The sequence below is a fragment of the Choristoneura fumiferana genome, chromosome 13, assembly GCF_025370935.1.
Source record: "Choristoneura fumiferana chromosome 13, NRCan_CFum_1, whole genome shotgun sequence".
In the NCBI taxonomy this organism is placed as follows: domain Eukaryota; kingdom Metazoa; phylum Arthropoda; class Insecta; order Lepidoptera; family Tortricidae; genus Choristoneura; species Choristoneura fumiferana.
In genome coordinates, this window is record NC_133484.1 from 5,210,320 (window position 1) to 5,229,913 (window position 19,594).

The 19,594-nt window shown below is 37.2% G+C and overlaps 1 protein-coding gene across 1 annotated transcript; it reads left to right on the forward strand.

The window, feature by feature from the left end:
• The first annotated feature begins 3,620 nt into the window (after positions 1-3,620).
• On the forward strand, positions 3,621-19,559 carry LOC141433945 (transmembrane protein 135-like). Its single transcript, XM_074096098.1, has 9 exons — positions 3,621-4,081; positions 6,145-6,275; positions 6,795-6,921; positions 7,455-7,606; positions 8,110-8,221; positions 8,963-9,115; positions 11,907-12,047; positions 15,633-15,799; positions 16,769-19,559. Exons 1-9 carry the CDS (start codon positions 3,923-3,925, stop codon positions 16,818-16,820), a joined length of 1,194 nt encoding a protein of 397 aa, XP_073952199.1. The 5' UTR covers positions 3,621-3,922; the 3' UTR covers positions 16,821-19,559.
• The last annotated feature ends 35 nt before the right edge of the window (positions 19,560-19,594 follow it).

Genomic DNA, 19,594 nt, shown 5'->3' on the forward strand with positions numbered 1-19,594 from the left:
ATGTGAATTTCTCTCATAGGCAAAATACCACAAACAGGACTTATCACGCTAAAACACACGAGTAATATTTACTTCGACGTTTCGACCACTTCACCATGGTCACGAGTAGACTGGTCGACGGTCGACGTCATGGTAAATATTACTCGTGTGTTTTAGCGTGATAAGTCCTGTTTGTGGTATTCATTAGCTAAAAATAATTTATTATTATTCGATTTTATTATTAGTATTTTAATCTTATAACCAACAAAAAGTTGGAAAACCCCCGCAAATTTTTTATGCTTTTTTCGTTCGCTGGCCCGGGCAGACTTTTGTGTGAATATTACGAATGTTTGTTCTCGGGTCTTGGATGTTTATTTGAGTACAATTATGTTTTTCCGTTGTCTAGTACCCATAATACAAGCTTTGCTTAGTTTGGGATTAGGTCAATTGGTGTCAATATTTTCCCATGATCTTAATTATCTCGTTTAAATTCTTGGTCGTTTTCAAAAATGAAATACTTACCTGGAAGGAAAAATAAAAATGTAATATTATCACGTACCGTATTACTGAATAACTCCTGTTAAACGTAGTAATCAGCACAACTGATTTTTTTTTACTAAAATTGTCTGATTTTACAGTTTAACTATTACTTACTTAATCTAGGAAAAAAGTAAACAGATATTAGCAACCTTCTCATACTGCAGTCACATTTCAAAACTGACCACTAACTTGTTACTTCATCGGTGCCACTAAACCGCGATATTCACAGTGTTCTGTACCTAACAAATAAAGTTTTACAAGATTCAGCTATATATTTTTTACAGTTCACAGTGGCTGTCGCGGATTAAGTTTATTGTATTTTAACCCCCGACGCAAAAAGAGGGGTGTTATAAGTTTGACCGCTATCTGTGTTTATCTGTCTATTTGTGGCACCGTCGCTCTTAAACGGGTGAACGGATTTGAATAAGTTTTTTTTATTTGAAAGCAGGTTTTCTAGCGATGGTTCTTAGACATGTTTTATCAAAATCAGTTCAGCGGTTTTTGAGATATCGAACTTTGAAGTGACAATATCGGGGGTTTTCCAACTTTTTGTTGGTTATAAGATTAAAATACTAATAATAAAATCGAATAATAATAATTTATTTTTAACTAATGAATACCAAAAACAGGACTTATCACGCTAAAACACACGAGTAATATTTACCATGACGTCGACCGTCGACCAGTCTACTCGTGACCATGGCCACGGTAATGTGGTCGAAACGTCGAAGTAAATATTACTCGTGTGTTTTAGCGTGATAAGTCCTGTTTGTGGTATTTTGCCTATGAGTGAAATTCACGAAAGTTTAAAACGTTGTTATGATATAATCTAATACCTTTAAACGAGCATGTATCTATATATATATTTCGGAGATCTCGGAAACGGCTGCAACAATTTCGATGAAATTTGGTATGTCAGGGATGAAAAATCGATCTAGCTTGGTCTTATCTCTGGGAAAACGTTTGGTACCGAGTTTTAGCCCGAGCGGAGCTAAAACTACTGTGTTAAAAATAAAGTTGTGTTAAATACTTGTGATGTATAGATATCATTTAATAATATTGTAAATCTGTTTAAAAAAATACCTCGTTGAGTTTCTTGCCGGATTTTTTTTTTGACATTCATAAGTGCTTGATATAGCCTAAATTGAATAGAGGTATTTTGACTTTGATTACTTACCTATAACGTTTTAAACTTTCGTGATTTTCACTCATAGGCAAAATACCACAAACATGACTTAACACGCTAAAACACACGAGTAATATTTACTTCGACGTTTCGATCACATTACAGTGGCCGTGGTCACGAGTAGACTGGTCGAAGGTCGACGTTGTGGTAAATATTACTCGTGTGTTTTAGCGTGATAAGTCCTGTTTGTGGTATTTTACCCATGAGTGAAAATCATTAAAACGTTATGTTATAATATAAATTAAATAAAACTCCCAGTGCAAACGTCACCCACGTTCATTATGATCATTGTTTGTTGCACACTGTAGGTACGATGAACCAAGCGTAATGTGAGCGTACGCCCGTATGGACACCCAGGGCCCCGATTCTCAGCAATATCGATGTCGATATCTACCATGAATGAGCTTTGTATCGAAATTCGAACGGATCAAACCGAAACCGGCAAGATAAATCAATTTCTCATAAATCTCATAATCATAATATTAAGCTTTAGAGTTCTACCTGGCAGGCAGTCGCTATAACAATTATAGCGTCGGTAATAGTAAAAACCTGCCTACCACGCATTGTGTGTAAATGAAGTGACCTTACCTCAAGTGAACCTCGACCCTAGACATTCGTAAAGATGTTTGCAAAAATTAATAAATACTACGAGGATATGTTATACTTACTGTAAATGGCTCACAATTCAATCAGTAGGTATAACAGAAATACCTACAGTACCCGGTGATAAAGCTTGCACATCGGTCTTTGAAAAAAGACAAGTGGCTGTTTACAAACGACGATTTCCGAGCACTGAACTGACGATATTCCATCAATCATCGTATTTATTAAATGACGTTTTATATAAAAGACATACTGCACTCTATAGATTTAGTAAGTTTACGTCAAATTAATGGGGTACGTATTATAATGTATAAATTTAAAATACATATCGGTTGAAATACATACAGTTGAAATACCGAAAATTTAAAACATATTAATTTAAAAAAAATATTGAATCAAATTCATAACACGTTTTTCATATTGGTCGAAATACATACAAAATGACAAGTTCACAATGTATATGTTCAATATATACAATCAGAATTATAATGTTTGAATTAATGTTAATTTATGTAGTTTTCATAATTGGCAAATACATACTATTGTATAATGCCTAGGTAGCTCTGCTGCCGCTTCTGGCAGGCCAAGTTGCTAAAAAAAAAGATCAAATGGCCCGAAAACTGGTGCATAAAACGAATATCAACTCAAATTGTGATCATTTGATCGATATCATTTTTTCAACCGACTTTATGTACACTTCTTAGGGTTCAAGCATGGCCAAGCCAAAATGGCAAAAACGGAATTCTTATAGTTTCGCCATGTCTGTCCGTCCGTCCGCGGCTTTGCTCAGGGACTATCAATTCTAGAAAGCTGTAATTTTGCACGGATATATATGTAAACTATGCTGACAAAATGGTACAATAAAAAATATATTTTTTAGGGTACCTCCCACAGACGTAAAGTGGGGGTGATTTCTTTTTCTCATCCAACCCTATAGTGTGGGGTATCGTTGGATAGGTCTTTTAAAACGATCAGGGATTTGCTAAGTACTTAATTTTTTCGTTATGGCTACGGAACCCTTTTTTGGGCGTGTCCGACAATTAATTTTCCATCAAACAAATCTGAGCAATTTTATTTACAACAAAATGCCAGCCAAGACATTTAGATATTAATTTATCAAGTTTTGCCCCACATTGTGTGAATAGACGAAATGCGTGGAATCTCATAATAATAATCATTATAAAAATATAATTGCATTTCGGAATAGGGCCCTGCCTTGATCGGTCCGGTCGGATTGCTGATTTATTCATATTTTTTTAACCATTTATTTTATCGCTATCTTCCTCACTCGCTTTCGCTCATATGACTGGAGAATATGTCCACATCATCTCTCACTCTGCTTATTTTTTGATTAGTAGATGTGCGAAATCTAAGATAACGAGGAGAAATTAAAAAAAAAGAAACATCTGTCGCCCTGCACTGACAGACGACTGACGTGACGTGACTGGGCGGTGTAAACAATATTGAAATAAAAGTAAAATTATTCACACGTGAATATAAATAATATCTTAAGGAAAGTGTATTTTAATTGTACTATTATCCGTTTAGTGGTTTACTATAGATATCAGGGCGAGTCTGTGTTAAAAATTGATCTGCGAATTTACATTTACAATCATGGTGGAAGCCAGTAAATTTTGGTTTGACAAAGCCTGTAGTGGTTGTGCATGTCATGAATTAATTCATCCGTGGACCTACAAATGCTCGGATGCGACGGGTATGATGCTTGCTAGCTGCATCAAGGGTGCATACAAATTTTATGCCATGGTATATCTTGTAAGTACCTTCTTGACCAACTACGTATATATTAATTAATTATTATATATTTTGTTAATTAATAACTTGTTGATCAGGGTCAGACTATGCCAAAGGAGGCACCATATTTTTTTTTATTGCTTAACGCGTTAAAACAGGAATAAAAAAAAATGTTATAATTGTTTTAGTTATAATTAGAGTACGTTAAAATAGCAGCATCTTTTAATAGGGGTACTTTTCTGTGACCAACTATAGATGAGATAGATGTACTTAGAAAAAAGAACATGAGCATTCAACATACTTTGATCTAACATTAGCTAAGATTAAAACTTTCGGTTCTGGCACTTCGCCGGCCGCTGCCGCGGCACGCTCGCTTTGCTCGCTCGACTTGTTTGTTGTGGTCACAATTCATACTAAACACTCCTCGCTTCGCTCGTTGTACCTAAATTTGAAACTTTGGGGTCCCTATATCTCGGCCATTTTTGATTACAGAGAATAGTTGTTCAAGTAAAATACTCTTACTTTAACATATTCTATTGGATAACATGAATTAAAATATGTGTCATTATGACATTTTGGTAAAAAAAAATCCAAGTCTGTGCCCCCTTTCCTACAGTCCAACCGTATTTTATTATGTATATATCCTAGACACTAGACCTAGTTTTTACTTTTCCATTACAAAAAGGGATTATTTCATTGAAAGCAGGACACAATAAACATATTTTTTTATATAAATACAAACTGAGACATGGATGCACAGAAAAAAACCAGAAAAAGAGACTAGCACTGGGAATCAAACCCAGGTCCTCAGCAATCCGTGCTGCGTGCTATAACCCCTACACCACTGCTGGACAGGAATCCAGACACCCAATACCCGTAAAAGTAACAAATTTGGAGTTGAAATAAAAAAATACATAAAGACTCCAAAAAATCAATCATATTTTTTTTTTATAATCAGGACTATTTTAATAGGTGATTACTGCCAGTCTAAATAAAAGCAGGACTGAATCTGTCCTGTAGTATGTGATGAACTTCGTACCGCCTACTTAACAGACTATCTATTTTATTTATTTAATTACTGGCACTTGAGGTATCCCATCTTAAGCCTCTAGGTTTGCAATACATCTGCATAAGAACCCCTAGTGTTGCAGATGTTTATTTTATATTACTTTTTTCTCTAGAAAAACAGTTACATTGCTTTAAAATAATCTATTTATTATTATATTTACTTTTAAAAAATCCGTTATAGCTAAATTCAAATTCATAAATTTCTTTCGGACCTAAAAATCCATAGTGTTAGTTTACAAGTACTTAAGTATACAACACATAGAAATCTAGAAGCGGCGGGGCACGGCGGCGACTGGCGCGTGCAGCCGCGCCCATCGCTCCATCAGGGGCGAGTCCCAGCGCTGCGCCAGCACGCTCAGGATGCTGTTTGAGCTGTGGCGAAGCCGATTGGCTAAAGATGTAACTCTTTTCCTCATTATTGTCGAAAAGCAATCTGTTTGAACACCCTCCTGAACGCATCGTTATATTGGACACGCAGCTCCTCATATGCTCGCCGCTTGAAGTTAGCCCACAGACCGCACGTGTATATAGAAGGTCTGACAGTAAGCTTTAAACAATGTGATCTTAACTTCATTACTACAACGTGCGAATCTACGGGCATGTTACAACGCACACACAGAGCGCGGCGCTCCCTCTCAATGTCCTGCAGGACTACTACGAAACTCGAAACTCGAAGTTCGTGTCGTGCGGTCCCTCTGACACTTATACTATTTAATACGAGAGCGAGAGGGACCGCACGACACGAACTTTCAAGTTTCGTAGTCGCCCTGCTGGACATCCAACATACTTAAATAGCTAAAATAACGTAATTAAACAATTAAAAAAAGTGTGAAATCCATTAGGTACATGTTTGTTCGCAGGGGCCATCCAAATATGAATGTTTGTGCTTGAGTCTTGAATGTAAAATATTACATATATAAGTTTCTTTATCCATTGTCTGGTACCCATAGTACAAGCTTAGCTTAGCTTGGGACTAGCTTGAATTGTTTCATTATATTTATTACACATTGTTGCAGATTCAAATACTAATGAAAGGCAAGAAACTAAGTAAAACAGAAATGCTGGAGCAATTCAAGTTGTATTTAAAGTCGGGTATATTTGGCCTCACCGTTGGGAGCTCCTTCGTAACACTGAACTGCATATTCAGGTAATTTCTAACGTTTTGCTACCTGCATCAACATTGTTGGTACAATCAAATGCAAAAATACGTATACAGAAATAGCGTCAAAATATGTATACATCAATCTTATGTTGAGTGGCATAGAGGTGTACATAGATACTTGTGACGTCTTGGTAATGTATATATATTTATGCTTTTGACCGTGCACATGGGCGGTAGCAATCATTTCCCATTAGATGACCGGCGTGCTCGTTTACCTCCCTCTCATAATAATAATAAAAAAGAAGACAAGTGACAAGTCATATGATTATGAGTAGTCTAAAGGCTAAACACTTTATTTATTAAAATCGGACGAGTAGTCTAGATGCTACGGTGGAACATACGTAAATACAAACATACATAGACTGGTAAAATCATTACTCTTCCTTTGGCTTTGCCGTAGTCGAGTATAAATGGTGAAAATTGGTGTTAAGTAATTTATAGATAGCCATACCCTACTCCACTGTCGAAAGTATAAACCATTATACATATTTTGTATGTTCTCAGGAGATTATTCTTCAGCCAATTCTCTTACTACAACACAGTGTTGCTTCCCTGCACCATCAGTGGCTTAGCGGTTTACTTCGAGCCACCCTACAGAAGAGTCCTTGTCGTCAACCTGTTTGTGAACTTGGTGAGTTGTACAAAATAAGCGAAAGAGTACTTTCTCTTTTATGATAAGTGTAATGTACAGTTGTACAGTCAACGTCATAAATAAGTGATCACATTTGTACTCCTACCTTGTCATTTTAACGTCATGTTGAAAAAAGCCATACGAAATTGTGTACTGCCTGAAAGCGACAAGGCGTCATATTGAAATATTACCTGAGGTATCTTAAAACTCATCCGGAATATTTCCGCAGGTGGTTAAGTGGGTTCTATTGAAAACTCTTTAAAGTTTTCGAAAAACATAACCCTAATTCGGACATTAAATGGTTTAGAAAAGGTAAGAAGGTTTCACTTTGCTATGTGATTCACTTGCCTCGACTGTACATGTACTTACCGCAAAGCTTTATTTCTACCTTTGTTCAAAACGGGATACCCTTTTAAATAATTCAAGCAACTGAGAGCAATTTCGCTATCACAATAATCAACTAAAAAATGCATTTGTGACTGAATTTTTTGGGCGAAATCGCAATTAAAAGAAATGTATGTTTATATTCATAGGTGTTTGAATATTGGTTAAGGACATTGGAAATGAAAGGATGGCTGCGACGCTCGCCTGGGAGAGAAACACTCATTTTCATGTTTGGGAGCGCTGTCTTTTTCTACCTCATGCGAAAAGAGCGAGAGAATGTAAAACGGACGCCCTTGTTTTGGTACGTAGCGTATTAAGCCGGTACTAAAATGTTGCTCTCTTCTCTTTCTTCTAAACTCGCTACACCCTTAATTGTCAATATGTTGAAGTTTGCTATTTTACTCTGAAGCTTCATGACTTTCTTGGACTGTGGGATGGTTTCCCTTTGTCATCTACGTATATATACAGTACAGTGTACTGAGTACACGAACTGGATTTCACAGTTCGTAGCTAGCTAGGCAATAGAGAATGCTACTGTCATTTCTCTAGGTCCCTTAGTCGCCTTTTACAACACCTTCCGACCTCAAATCTTCTTCTTTTGTCTTGTTCTATGGCGTGATTGGCATGGCAAGGTTGTGGTACTTTTCCATTCATACATTGCTTGGTATTGATCAAATCCAATCCTTTTTGGGAGACTCTGCTATGATTGCTCCAGAAATATGACCTGCCCATTCGCACGTCAGCCAAAAATCTGTAATCGACTTTATTTTCTATAGTATTCATACCCCGTATTTATTTGAATAGGTTCTTCACTCCTCCTCGAGTGTCCAAGCAAGTCGGTGAACCAGTAACAGGCATTGAGGGCAGAAGCCCCGCATGTCCGCACTCTGGGAACTGCGTCAACTATGTACTTAAGGTAACTTGCAATAAGCATGTCGATAATTCATTCATGTTTCTAAAGTTATGTTTTGGATGCAAGAGTAGGTATAGATTGAGGAAAGAGTAGTTAAAAATTATGGAAGCAGCCAAAATTAGCACTGATACTTCCATAGTCAGATGTGTATATTGATGATTCAGCAAGCTTTTGCAGGTGGTAGGACTTTGTGCAAGGTCCGCCCGGATTGCTACCACCATCTTACTCGCTAATCCTGCCGTGAAGCAGCAGTGCTTGCACTGTTGTGTTTCGGCGTGGAGAGTAAGACAGCCGGTGAAATTACTGGCACTTGAGGTATTCCATCTTAGGCCTCTAGGTTGGCAACGCATCTGCAATATCCCTGGTGTTACAGATGTTTATGGGCGGTGGTGATCTCTTACCATCAGGAGACCCACTTGCTCGTTTTCCATCCAGTCGAATAAAAAAAAAAGCTTGTTTTAAGGGTGCTTGGCACCTCTTCTCATGCTACGGGTTTGGATGGTATTGTCTAATGCGCTGGCGTTCGCGATCGCATTCACCGTCTCTTTCTACCCTCGTCTTATGCCATGTGGTAGAAAGAATTGGTGAAAATGATTGTGTTGTGATTTCAAGTATGTTTGACAATAAGGCCTGTGATCTCCAAAAAAAAGCGGCAAAAGTTTTTTTAAGCTTACATACTGTTATACTGTTTACCTGTATAACTGTGATATTGATATGAAAGTGTAACTGTAACTTTACTTTTAGGGCACTGCGCAGCTTTTTGGCGTTGGTTGCGCGATGACGATGCTAAGACAGATTATTCCGCGAATTCTGACGCCGTACAAAGCGTTGAAATCGTTGAAGTTTTCTCACTTGAAGCTGGGGCTATTCTTCGGTGGATACATCGGTATTTATAGGGTAAGTTCAGTAAATGTACCTAACTTATGTGTATATTCTATTTGTTCAAACTGACGGAACTGGAGTCCCTCCTACTGTTACGCACACTATCGATACTTTTGCATGTACCTAGTGCTAAAAGTGGCAATAACATTATTTGTTGGTTTAAACGTTACGCTATCGAACTGAAATCATCATCATCATCCCAGCCTATATACGTCCCACTGTTGGGCACAGGCCTCCTCTCAGAACAAGAGGGCTTGGGCCATAGTTCCCACGCGGGCCCAGTGCGGATTGGGAACTTCGCACGCACCATTGAATCGCTGCGCAGGTTTCCTCACGATGTTTTCCTTCACCGCAGAGCTCGTGGTGAATTTCAAATGTAATTCCGCACATGAATTTCGAAAAACTCAGCGGTGCGAGCCGTGGTTCGAACCCACGACCCTCTGCTTGAGAGGCGATAGGTCAAACCACTAGGCCACCACGGCTTCATTCATCATCGAACTGAAAGTGTTATTCGAATTTTAAAATATAATTTATTCAACACTTGGAGTGTCACTTTCCGACTCTGACGAAAAATCTTGCAAATTAATAATAAGTTCGTTTATTTTACCGCTTTAATTTTTACCGATAACCCTCACCTCTAGCAATTGCGGCCTATTGAAATAACATTGTAAGGGTGTTCATTAAAGAAAGTAAGTCGACATAACACACTGCCTACGCAGTAACTTAACAATTTGTTAGCAAATTTGAGTTCAAATATTCGAACAATCAGCAGTTTTAATGTTACAAAAAAATGTTGTAAAAAATTAGTTACCGCCTCACAAAGTTACATAATTATCATGTGTCATTTGAATCATCTTAGAACATAATAATATAGAGTGTAATTAGGACGTAAGCGTTTGCAAATTTGCCATACATTTGGTTGCACTTTAGGATCTACTTTCGTATATGAAAAATTATTGTTAGTGCTAAAAAATTACTTAATTTGAAATAACGGATAAATAGTAAAATCACCATCATTATCATCATTATTCAGTGTCTTAGTCCAGTAGCCGAAAATTTAGTTCGAGCAGTAGTACTTTTGTAGAAAGACACATGTCATACCTATCACTTTCGAAGGGTTTTTAAAATCCGCCTTGGGTATCGCTTCTTATTTAACCTTCTGCTTCATAAACATTTGAATACTTCGTAAGTTTCAACTACATAAATTTCAAAATATTGATGGTCTATCAGCTGCTGGTATCGTCTGAAAAATCGATTAGTCACCGTGAAACGATCGGCTGATCTAAAGATAGCAAGAGATAAGCAGCCCAAATGACAGCATTTGGGTTGAAAATGCGACTTGTAACATGTATATGTATCATACTTTTACGAAGATTGATCTACCGATAAATGGTAATACAAAGTCCACTTTAACCTACTGGGAAAGAGTTCGCACGCCTCAATTGTTTGTTCCCGCAGATACATATATATTATTTCCATAATCTGTAATAGGAAAATTTATACCTATATTTAAAGTTTTGTCAAGTTTCTGACAAAAGTGAAAACTCGTACATGCTATTAGGTTTCCAAACTTATTTCGTCTAATAACGCCCACTTATCTTTTGAAAATCAGTTATTTTGTAGCGCCCCCATTTTTTTTCACCTTAAAACCTCAATAACACATTAGTCTCGCCTAATGAAGGCACAAAGGTGAAGATTTTTTCTGGGCCCCTTACCACCCCCCTCTAGGCCTCCAGCGCCCACAAGGGCTAACTGCTATATCAACTCAATTCTCATCTCATCAGTCAGTCAGTGATGACAAGTACGGCAAATACTACAACTAAATAACTGGAGGTGTCGCACCCGTAGACATACATAATTCATGTTTTTCTCATTCACCGCGTTGCCTAATGAAAATGTTTACCCAACATTACTGCTATGACCGTTTGGGCGCACACAGCGTTTTTTAAACGCGCCGTCGACGCGCTTTCGTGTCAATGGGCGAATATTCGTGCATTTTGACCGCTCAGTCAAACGTCATTAGCTTCTCACGTTTATTAACACAACGGAAAGACAAGTCACAAGAATTTTAATCACGCTAAATTCAGCATCGGTATTGTCTTAAATTTTCTTAAAAAAAATTAACCCTGTCCCTTTTAATGACACCTGCGAAGACACTAATGACAAAAAAACGCTGAATATTCGCCCCAATACAAACGCGACACGCACGCGCGTTGTATTGTATGGCTACTCTATCTATGTTATATTTTAAAGTTATTGATATTTTTTGTCTTCTAAATATATGTGGTTTTATTTTAACCTTTAATTTAAATGTTCTCGCTGCTCAGGTGAAAAGTTGTGTCACACGAGACCAAAGTTTTTTTGCATCTCGTGTGTTTGAATCCCTCGCTGATCTCAGGATTCTAACCTAGAATCACTGATCGTGATTCAATTGTAGAATCCTTCGCCTACTCGGGATCAAAAAACGACTTTGCTCTCTTGTTGCACAAAATAACTATTGTACATCGTTACGTATCAGTATACTTTGCATACCGTACTTTGCTTGTAACACGCCGACGTTACGAATGAAGTACGATACATGACGTCCCAGCAGGGCTACTACGAAACTCGAAACTTGAAGTTCGTGTCGTACCGTCTCCCTCTCGCTCTCTTATTAAATAGTATAAGTGTCAGAAGGACCGCAAGACACGAATTTCGAGTTTCGAGTTTTGTAGTAGCCCTGCTGGTGCGATACGATAGGTACTTGCAAGCGGCGGCCCTTATGTGTCTTAGCAGCAGTTGTATGTGTGTTTATTTGTCTCGTCAGCTAATAGTGTGTCTACTGTGCCGCGCGCACGGCCGCGACAGCGCGCTATACGCGCTTCCCGCGGGTTTCCTCGCCGGTGCCGCGTTCCGAGCCGCTCCTTCCACGCCCATCGCTTTGGCGCCACTTACTTCTACGCTACAGGTAAGCTGTTTTATTTTTGTACACAATATTGATTCCAGATGAATTGGTCCCTTGCTATGGGAACAGTAGCAGATTATAGACCACAAAATGCTGGTTGTCAAAGTAAAAGTCAAAAATATTTTAATTTAAGTAAATCAAAACAATCTACGACCGGTTCGAGAAATCCTCGGTCGAGGAACAAGCAGCGAAAAACTTAACGAGGTATATGTATAATATATTTTTTAAAACAGAGACCTTATTGTCCAAACGCACTCGGAATCATAATAGTGCTCACCGCATTTTTCTGTCAAACGGTATAGCATGAGGATAGAAAGAGATGGTGAATGCGATCGCAGGCACCCGTGCGTTAGACAATACTGCCTCGGTCCACAGTGGTTTATAATGACTTACATAACAAGTATTAAACACAGATACATTTTTAACACAGTAGATTCGCTATTTGAAATAAGGGATCGCCAATGCCGATTGGAATTATTTCCAAACATCTCTGTCCATGATATAACGATTGTTTTGTAATTTGTAAATTACTATGATAGATTTGAAGTATTTGTGTGGTTTTATCTTGTTTTAATCTTTTAATTTATGTTCAACACGAGCGTTATTATGTATGCTATCTTAAGTACACTATTTATGCGTGTGCTATTGGGGATAATCTATGCTGATAAAGTTTTTTTAAACAGTGTACCTATAGGCAGGACGAAATCAACAACAAATTAGCAAAACATGATGTATCTCTGATTTTTAGTAGGTATGTTGTTTGGAACCATTAGGGTTATGTATACGGGTATACAATTCCCAAAGTTTGCAATTCTCAAAAAGACACCAAACAGTCAAAAGCCACCAAAATCCGCAAAATTTTTGGACTTTTCAGATTCTGCTCTACAGGGTGTAATTGTATGTGTATATAGCCAGGTGATTATTCCGAAAATATGACAGATATCAGAAAAGTTCAAACTGATATCGAAAGTACGTTACTCAATGAGTAAAACACATCAATAACTTTAAAAAAAAACAAGAAATATCCCAAATATTACCTTCAAACCCTCCCATATAGTACGCCGTTACTTGAAAGGTTAGATTAAAACATAACCAACAAAAGTTGGAAATCCCCGATTTTGTCACGAAAGTTGTCATCAAAGTTCAATATCTCAAAAACAGCTGAACCGATTTTGACGAAACGTGTCTAAGAACCATCGCTAGAAAACCTGCTTCCAAGTGAAAAAAATCGCATTCAAATCGGTCCACCCGTTTAAGAGCTACGGTGCCAGAGACAGACCGACACACATAGCGGTCAAACTTATAACACCCCTCTTTTTGCGTCGTGGGTTAAAAATTGCCTGGAAGAGATCGCTCTGAAGCGATAAGGCCGCCTATTGCTTACCTCAGAAAGTCTCTGAGTATATACTTACCTGTATTCTGTACTGCTTGCTATGTGTTGGTGTGCAATAAAGAGTTATTGTATTGTATTGTAATCGCGACCGCTCGCGAATTAGATAATAGTTACGGTCTCTGTTCAAAATTGAACATTACCTGTTTTATTGATATTATTACATTACACCTAGTCTTTGGCAGCTGCTGAAAAATAATTTAATCTTATCAAATTATCGAATACTACAAACAAGCTTTTCTATCAAAATAACTTAGGTACTCGAAAAATGCAGAATAGTGGCACAAATCTATTGACTGAACACTGATTTTACTGTCCGTTGACATATAATGCAATTGACATATAATGTGTTTTTTTTTTTAATTTACATATCATTTTTTTTATACCTGTATTGTATGTTAAAATTGTTTAAGTGCACTTAAAGTATTTTGATATATTTTTGCCTGTAAATATGTAATTGTCATTTTATGCGTCCTTGGGGTGAGAGCCTGGCGATCTGTAATACAGGTACCCACCTAGTTCAGACTCCAGTCTCTCGCAAAGGATTCTTCATGTTTGAAACTTGCGTAAACAAACTTTTGTGAAAATGTATCGAATGTGGTCCTTTGTGAGTTGATAAATAAATACATTTTTTTATTTATTTTTTTATAATGTGTATTTTTATTGGCGCTACAACTGATAGTAGAATTTCTTATTATAATATAAGAAAGAGAGTCCTAACTAACCAATGTAAAATGATCCCACACTGCGTACATTTTGCCTAGTAGCACTCTCTGGTAACACTGGATTTTATATGTACGGCCGTTTATAGCGTATATTTTGACATACCTACAAATTTGTACTGAACCCTCGGTGTGCAAGCAGAATTGCACTTTGCCGGTTTTTGTTCAACGATGGCGATGAGAGAAAAGAGGGCCAGAATCGATTAACTGGTGCTGTAACTGTGCCAAATAAAACCAGATTTCGGCGGTTTGAACACTTTTACCGGTTCCATTATACCGCGATGATTACGCAAAGGTACCGGGCGTCTGCTATGTAGTGCTTTCTTAAAATAGCCTCATAGTAGATTGTTGCACCAAGCAGAAAGTTATTTATTATTGCACCGAGTGCCGATTTGGAGCCATTTTTTTTTAATTTCTTACTTTTTTTTTGGCAGAGTTAGTAGCCAGTAGGAGATATTTTTACCCGCGATCTGTCAAATTTCACACAAAGTTTTTTTTAAATATACGGCTACTTACTGTTTTTGGTAGGATTGGTAGCAACAAATGTAGCTGTCAAATTTCATAAGACCGTCAGGTTGAGCAACCTTACATAGATTTTTTTATACTATGCAGGCTAATTTTATAGCAAAAATACTTGTTACCTCTTTGGTGGTGCAATTAAAAAAAATCTAAAACAATGCAATAAAGGATTTTCATATTTTTTTCTGCTCTAGAGCAGAAAAGTCCCGCTTTGTGCTGGGTATTTAGTGCGGTTATGATGAAATTAAAGCATATTTGGAAGAAAACATTATTTCGACTATTTTTGACAAAAAACTCTTTGGAAATTCACATTGTAAAGTTGACGATTCATGGTGTGTATGATGATTAATGCATGGAAGTATATTGAAGCAATCGGATTCCATGGATGATATTAATACAGTCGGCATCCATTACTGAGATTTTTTTAGCCAGTCATGATTTTGAATGGATCCCGACTGTTGAACTTTAAGTTATTTATCTGAATTCTAGACTACACTTGTTTTCTTCTTCGCAGTTTTATTTAAAAAAAAACAGTCTGTTTTTTTAGAGTTTAGTTTAGCTATTAGGATTACTAAAATCACTAAATTAAACGGTTCAACTCACAATTGTAAGCCAGGTACGGTCCGACAAGTTTCGTTTTTTTTTCGGATGTTTTTTTTTTTTTTTTTTTTTTTTGTGCGTTCACCTTACCGTTTAATTTAGTAATTTTATCAATATGTCCTCCGACGATTTAAGTAATATTAGTCAAGGGTTGTGTTTGCAAACCCAATAACTCGATCTAATACTCGTCATTCGTAAAAACTCCGTATTTAAAATTTCAACATGGAGCGTTTATTTTTTCAACAGTCAATTATTTTGGCTTATCGGATTTGACCACGGAACCCTCGTAGTGGGATTACTGTTTCTCACATTTATAGGTAGTTCTTATTTGTATTCTTTTGCCTGTCTATCCCTCAGATCCTCGGCTCCTGGGGCTATCAGAAAGGCCTGATCCCTGAGAAGCTGCCTCTCGTCGAGATCCTCTACTGCCTGTGCCAAGGTCTGCTCTTCCATGCGAGGGTCATGCACGAAGACGTGTGCCCGCGGTACATCATCAACTTGATGCACACAGTTACTAGTAACAAGTAAGTTGATGCATATTCCAAATTATTGATTTCAAATACGTAATTCTGACATTGACTGAATTTATAGATTTTATCCTGACATGTACAATTATGGTATTAATATAATTCTGTTTGAACGGGTTATAATTTTATTCTGATTGATTTTATTTTTTTGATTGTATTGCACAGGCGGTTTAAAATAATGCGTGCATATATATGTCCACCGATTTAGATGGCTTTGTCTTAATTGACATTCTCGTGTTTTTTTTAGTTTAATATTATTATTACTACTATTCTACTATTGAATAAAATTGACATCCTAATAAATTTCTACTCTAAATTATAACTGACATGTATACATTTTAAATTATTGTCATTGTAATGAAATTAATTCTTAATATTATATTCTTGATTATATAGGTCTAAATGTATGAATGATGTCAACTACTTAGAATCTTTTGATACAAACTAGCGAGTCCTTATTGTTAGCATGTGATGCATGTATCAAAAAAATAATATTTTCATGACTTAGACAGTCTAAATGTATGAAACAAAAAATCCTATAACATCATATATCTAACTATTTATATATTATATATATAATATTATTAGTATTTTCATTTCCCTAAACCAGTAAAGAAGTGTTCAGTCAGTTTAAACTATCTTTTATTACAACCAGTGCACCGTATCCTACAGGCAGGATGTGTGCGAGGATGTGTTGCGAAGTACTCAGTCACTTGGTAGTGGCCAGTGGCGCGCCCCCGCCTCACCGCACCTCGCTTGCTTATTTCAACAGAGCCCAACTACCTTGTAAATCTCTAGTGGGAACGCAGCCTAACTCAAACAGATTCGATTCAAATACAAATAAAACTAATTTACATGGAAAACGTAGTGCCTATTGTTCGCTTTAAAGGTTCATAGTTTAATGAAATATTTTGTTTCATTGAAAAGTTACATTGCCATTGACATTTTATTTCGTTTTCTTTGCAGAGCGGACGAGATCCAGCGTGGTTTCGTAGAACGTGTCTTAAGAACAATGTGAAGTTGTGAATGGGTCTATTACATGGATAATTATAAGAAAAGCTTCGGATGTTAAATCGCCCAATGTTTTGGTCTGTTACGAATTTCAAGGTGTATCTGATAGATATTTTCTGTTTGCCAATACCAAGAGACTTAGGTCTGCGGGGCACAAGCATAAGGTGAGTCGCTTACCGTTTTTAACTTTGTGTTCTGACCCATAAGTTGTAAACAAACTATTGAATACACGTATTTTTCTTAAACAATGTAAATATTTACATAACTTTTAAATATAGAAGACACAAAGTTATATATATTTATGGATGATTTAGTTCATGCCGGCAACCATCGATATAACTATGAAAATCCATTCTTGGTCGCTTCGTTGAATTTTTTAATACTTTTTTTTTCTAAAAGTGATCAAAGAGATATTTCAATTCAGCCAGGCGGGCCGCAAGCTAAGTTAGTTGCGGCAAAAAAAACTTGTAAGTAGCTTTTACAAAGATTCTATAAAAGCGGAAAGGAGGCAAAATACACGAGAGGGTGCTCTATTTTTGCTAGCGTTGCATTTCCGAGAAAAGCACTATAAACAGCTCGATCGGAACGGAGGTTGCCGGACTCGAATCTTAGACGCCCCCGCTAGCGGCATTCCATTTCCTCACCAGGCAATGTCCTACGTGCCGTACACATGGTCGAAAATTTGATGTGAAAACTAACGTTACTCCCTGACTTTCGTAACACATTGAAAGGGTTGGCTGACGAACATTGGCTTAGCTAGGGCCGGATTAACCATTAGCCAGAGTAGCCAACTGTGTAGGGACCCCGCATCGGCTAGAAGATTTGTATCCTAAAGATAATAGTTTTATTGCTTTTTTTCGACGCATTCTGTCCGATGATTTGGTTGAACTTGAAAAGAGCTGATGCTCTTCAGTCTGCTAAAAAGTGGCCCTGAAAATTGCATTGCTTTGGGACCTGGTTAATCTGGCCCTGGCCTTAGGTTACGCTTCCATTGTTGCGGAGCTAAGACGTGCAGATTGTAACATTAATACATTGTTAAGGGAACGGAGCGACTAACGTGATTTCTCGATTACATATATAGTCGACCAAGAAATTCTTTTATCATCCTAAGGTTCAATGCAGACATACTCAACCTTTTCTTGTGTGAGCCACAAAATAATGTGTCGTAGCAACCGCAGCAGCATGCACGTAGCATGCGCGTAGCATGGGCCGCAGCGTTAATTATAAACAGCATTAAAAGTGAAAATGGTTGAAAATCAATATTCAATATATAGGTAGACTCATTCACGATGACGCGTGCCGTGGTTCTTATTACAATGTCGTTAATGTCTAATTTTGACAAAATCACGCGTCTTCATGGATGGCACTAGGTATAGTTAATATGCCACGTGGGTCACTCAGAAACATGGCAGCCCGCAAATTGAGTACCTACCTCTATAGCTGGTTTAATGTTAATTCTACAGCTTGAGACATCAAAAGCTATTTTCACTCGCAATACAGATGTATTCAGATGTAGGAACTGTCAAGCACTTTTTGGTCGAATAGTCGAGGAAACTGAATCACGTACCGGGTGGAACTTTTTTATAATCAATTTCGCTATGATTTGTTTGGCAAATGTAAGAGGTGTCAACAGGGCATTTCCTCGACTGTACGTCTTCGCTCAGCTCTGCTTCAATAGAAGCGCACCTTTACCCAGGTGCAAATCAAGGTATAATTATTCGTAGCGGTAGCGCGATACTATTACAATAGCGACTTTGTGATGATTATGTTAATTTATGGTACAGGGTTCATTTCAAACGGTGTTTTGTTCTGATTGTTTACTATTTTACGGTATCGGGGTATACTGTGTACATAAGTAGTTTAATTTTGATGTTGGTATTTGCGTGTATATTTTTATTAGCATACGTATGAAACCATGATTAGTTTATAGCTTAGGACCTAAGCCTTAGGTGATAACCTTAGGTGATTGTAATGTTTTAGCATGTGACAATAATGGTTTGCTTTATTGACAAATATCACAGAAATAATATTAAGAAGAATATAAATCGTCACTGCTTGCACTTATGAAAAAATCTCGTATCTCAAATCAGCAAAATTGATCCCTGAAATAATGTTCATAAAGTGAGAAATATCAATTTTGAGACACGAGTTTTTAAAAGTAGACGAAATGGTATTTTTTTTGGGCGAATATTCATGTGTTTTGACCGCTCTGGGCTAACGTCTATACCCTTCCATGATTATTTGAACAGGACTTCATTAAACTAGTCGTCGCAATCACAGAAAGAGAAAACGAGCGCACAATAAGGTAAATTGTTCAAGCATTTTTAACCGACTTCAAAAAAACGAGGGGGTTATCAATTCGGTTGTATTTTTTTTTATGTTACCTCAGAACTCCGTCATTTATGAACCGAATTGTTTTTTTTTTTGCGTTCGTCTAAGAATGTCTTCAATTAGGTCCCATAGTACCAAATCAGGATCTGATGATTGGATCTTAAGGAAAAACCTATAGTAAATTGGATATATTTAGTAGTAACTCGTGTATTTGCTATTGAAAATCATCATTTGGTGAAGCGGAACTGGTGATGAAGACCAGAGTTGACCATCGGAGTTACTACTCAATAACAAGTATTTCACGGGTTGAATTTTAATTCTACTTTGATACAGTTGCTAAGCAATTTATGCTCCTCGTATTGCATATGGTAAAACGGGTGGTGATCCGAAGCACCAGGACTCCTCAATAATGAACGTCTCTAAAAGGTGACGAGCAGTTTTAACACCAAA

Coding starts and splice junctions, on each gene's coding strand:
- LOC141433945 (XM_074096098.1), top strand. CDS start 3,923: ATGGTGGAAGCCAGTAAATTTTGGTTTGACAAAGCCTGTAGTGGTTGT. Junction 8,222..8,962: donor GCGTCAACTATGTACTTAAG/GTAACTTGCAAT, acceptor CTTTACTTTTAG/GGCACTGCGCAGCTTTTTGG. Junction 12,048..15,632: donor CACTTACTTCTACGCTACAG/GTAAGCTGTTTT, acceptor TCTATCCCTCAG/ATCCTCGGCTCCTGGGGCTA.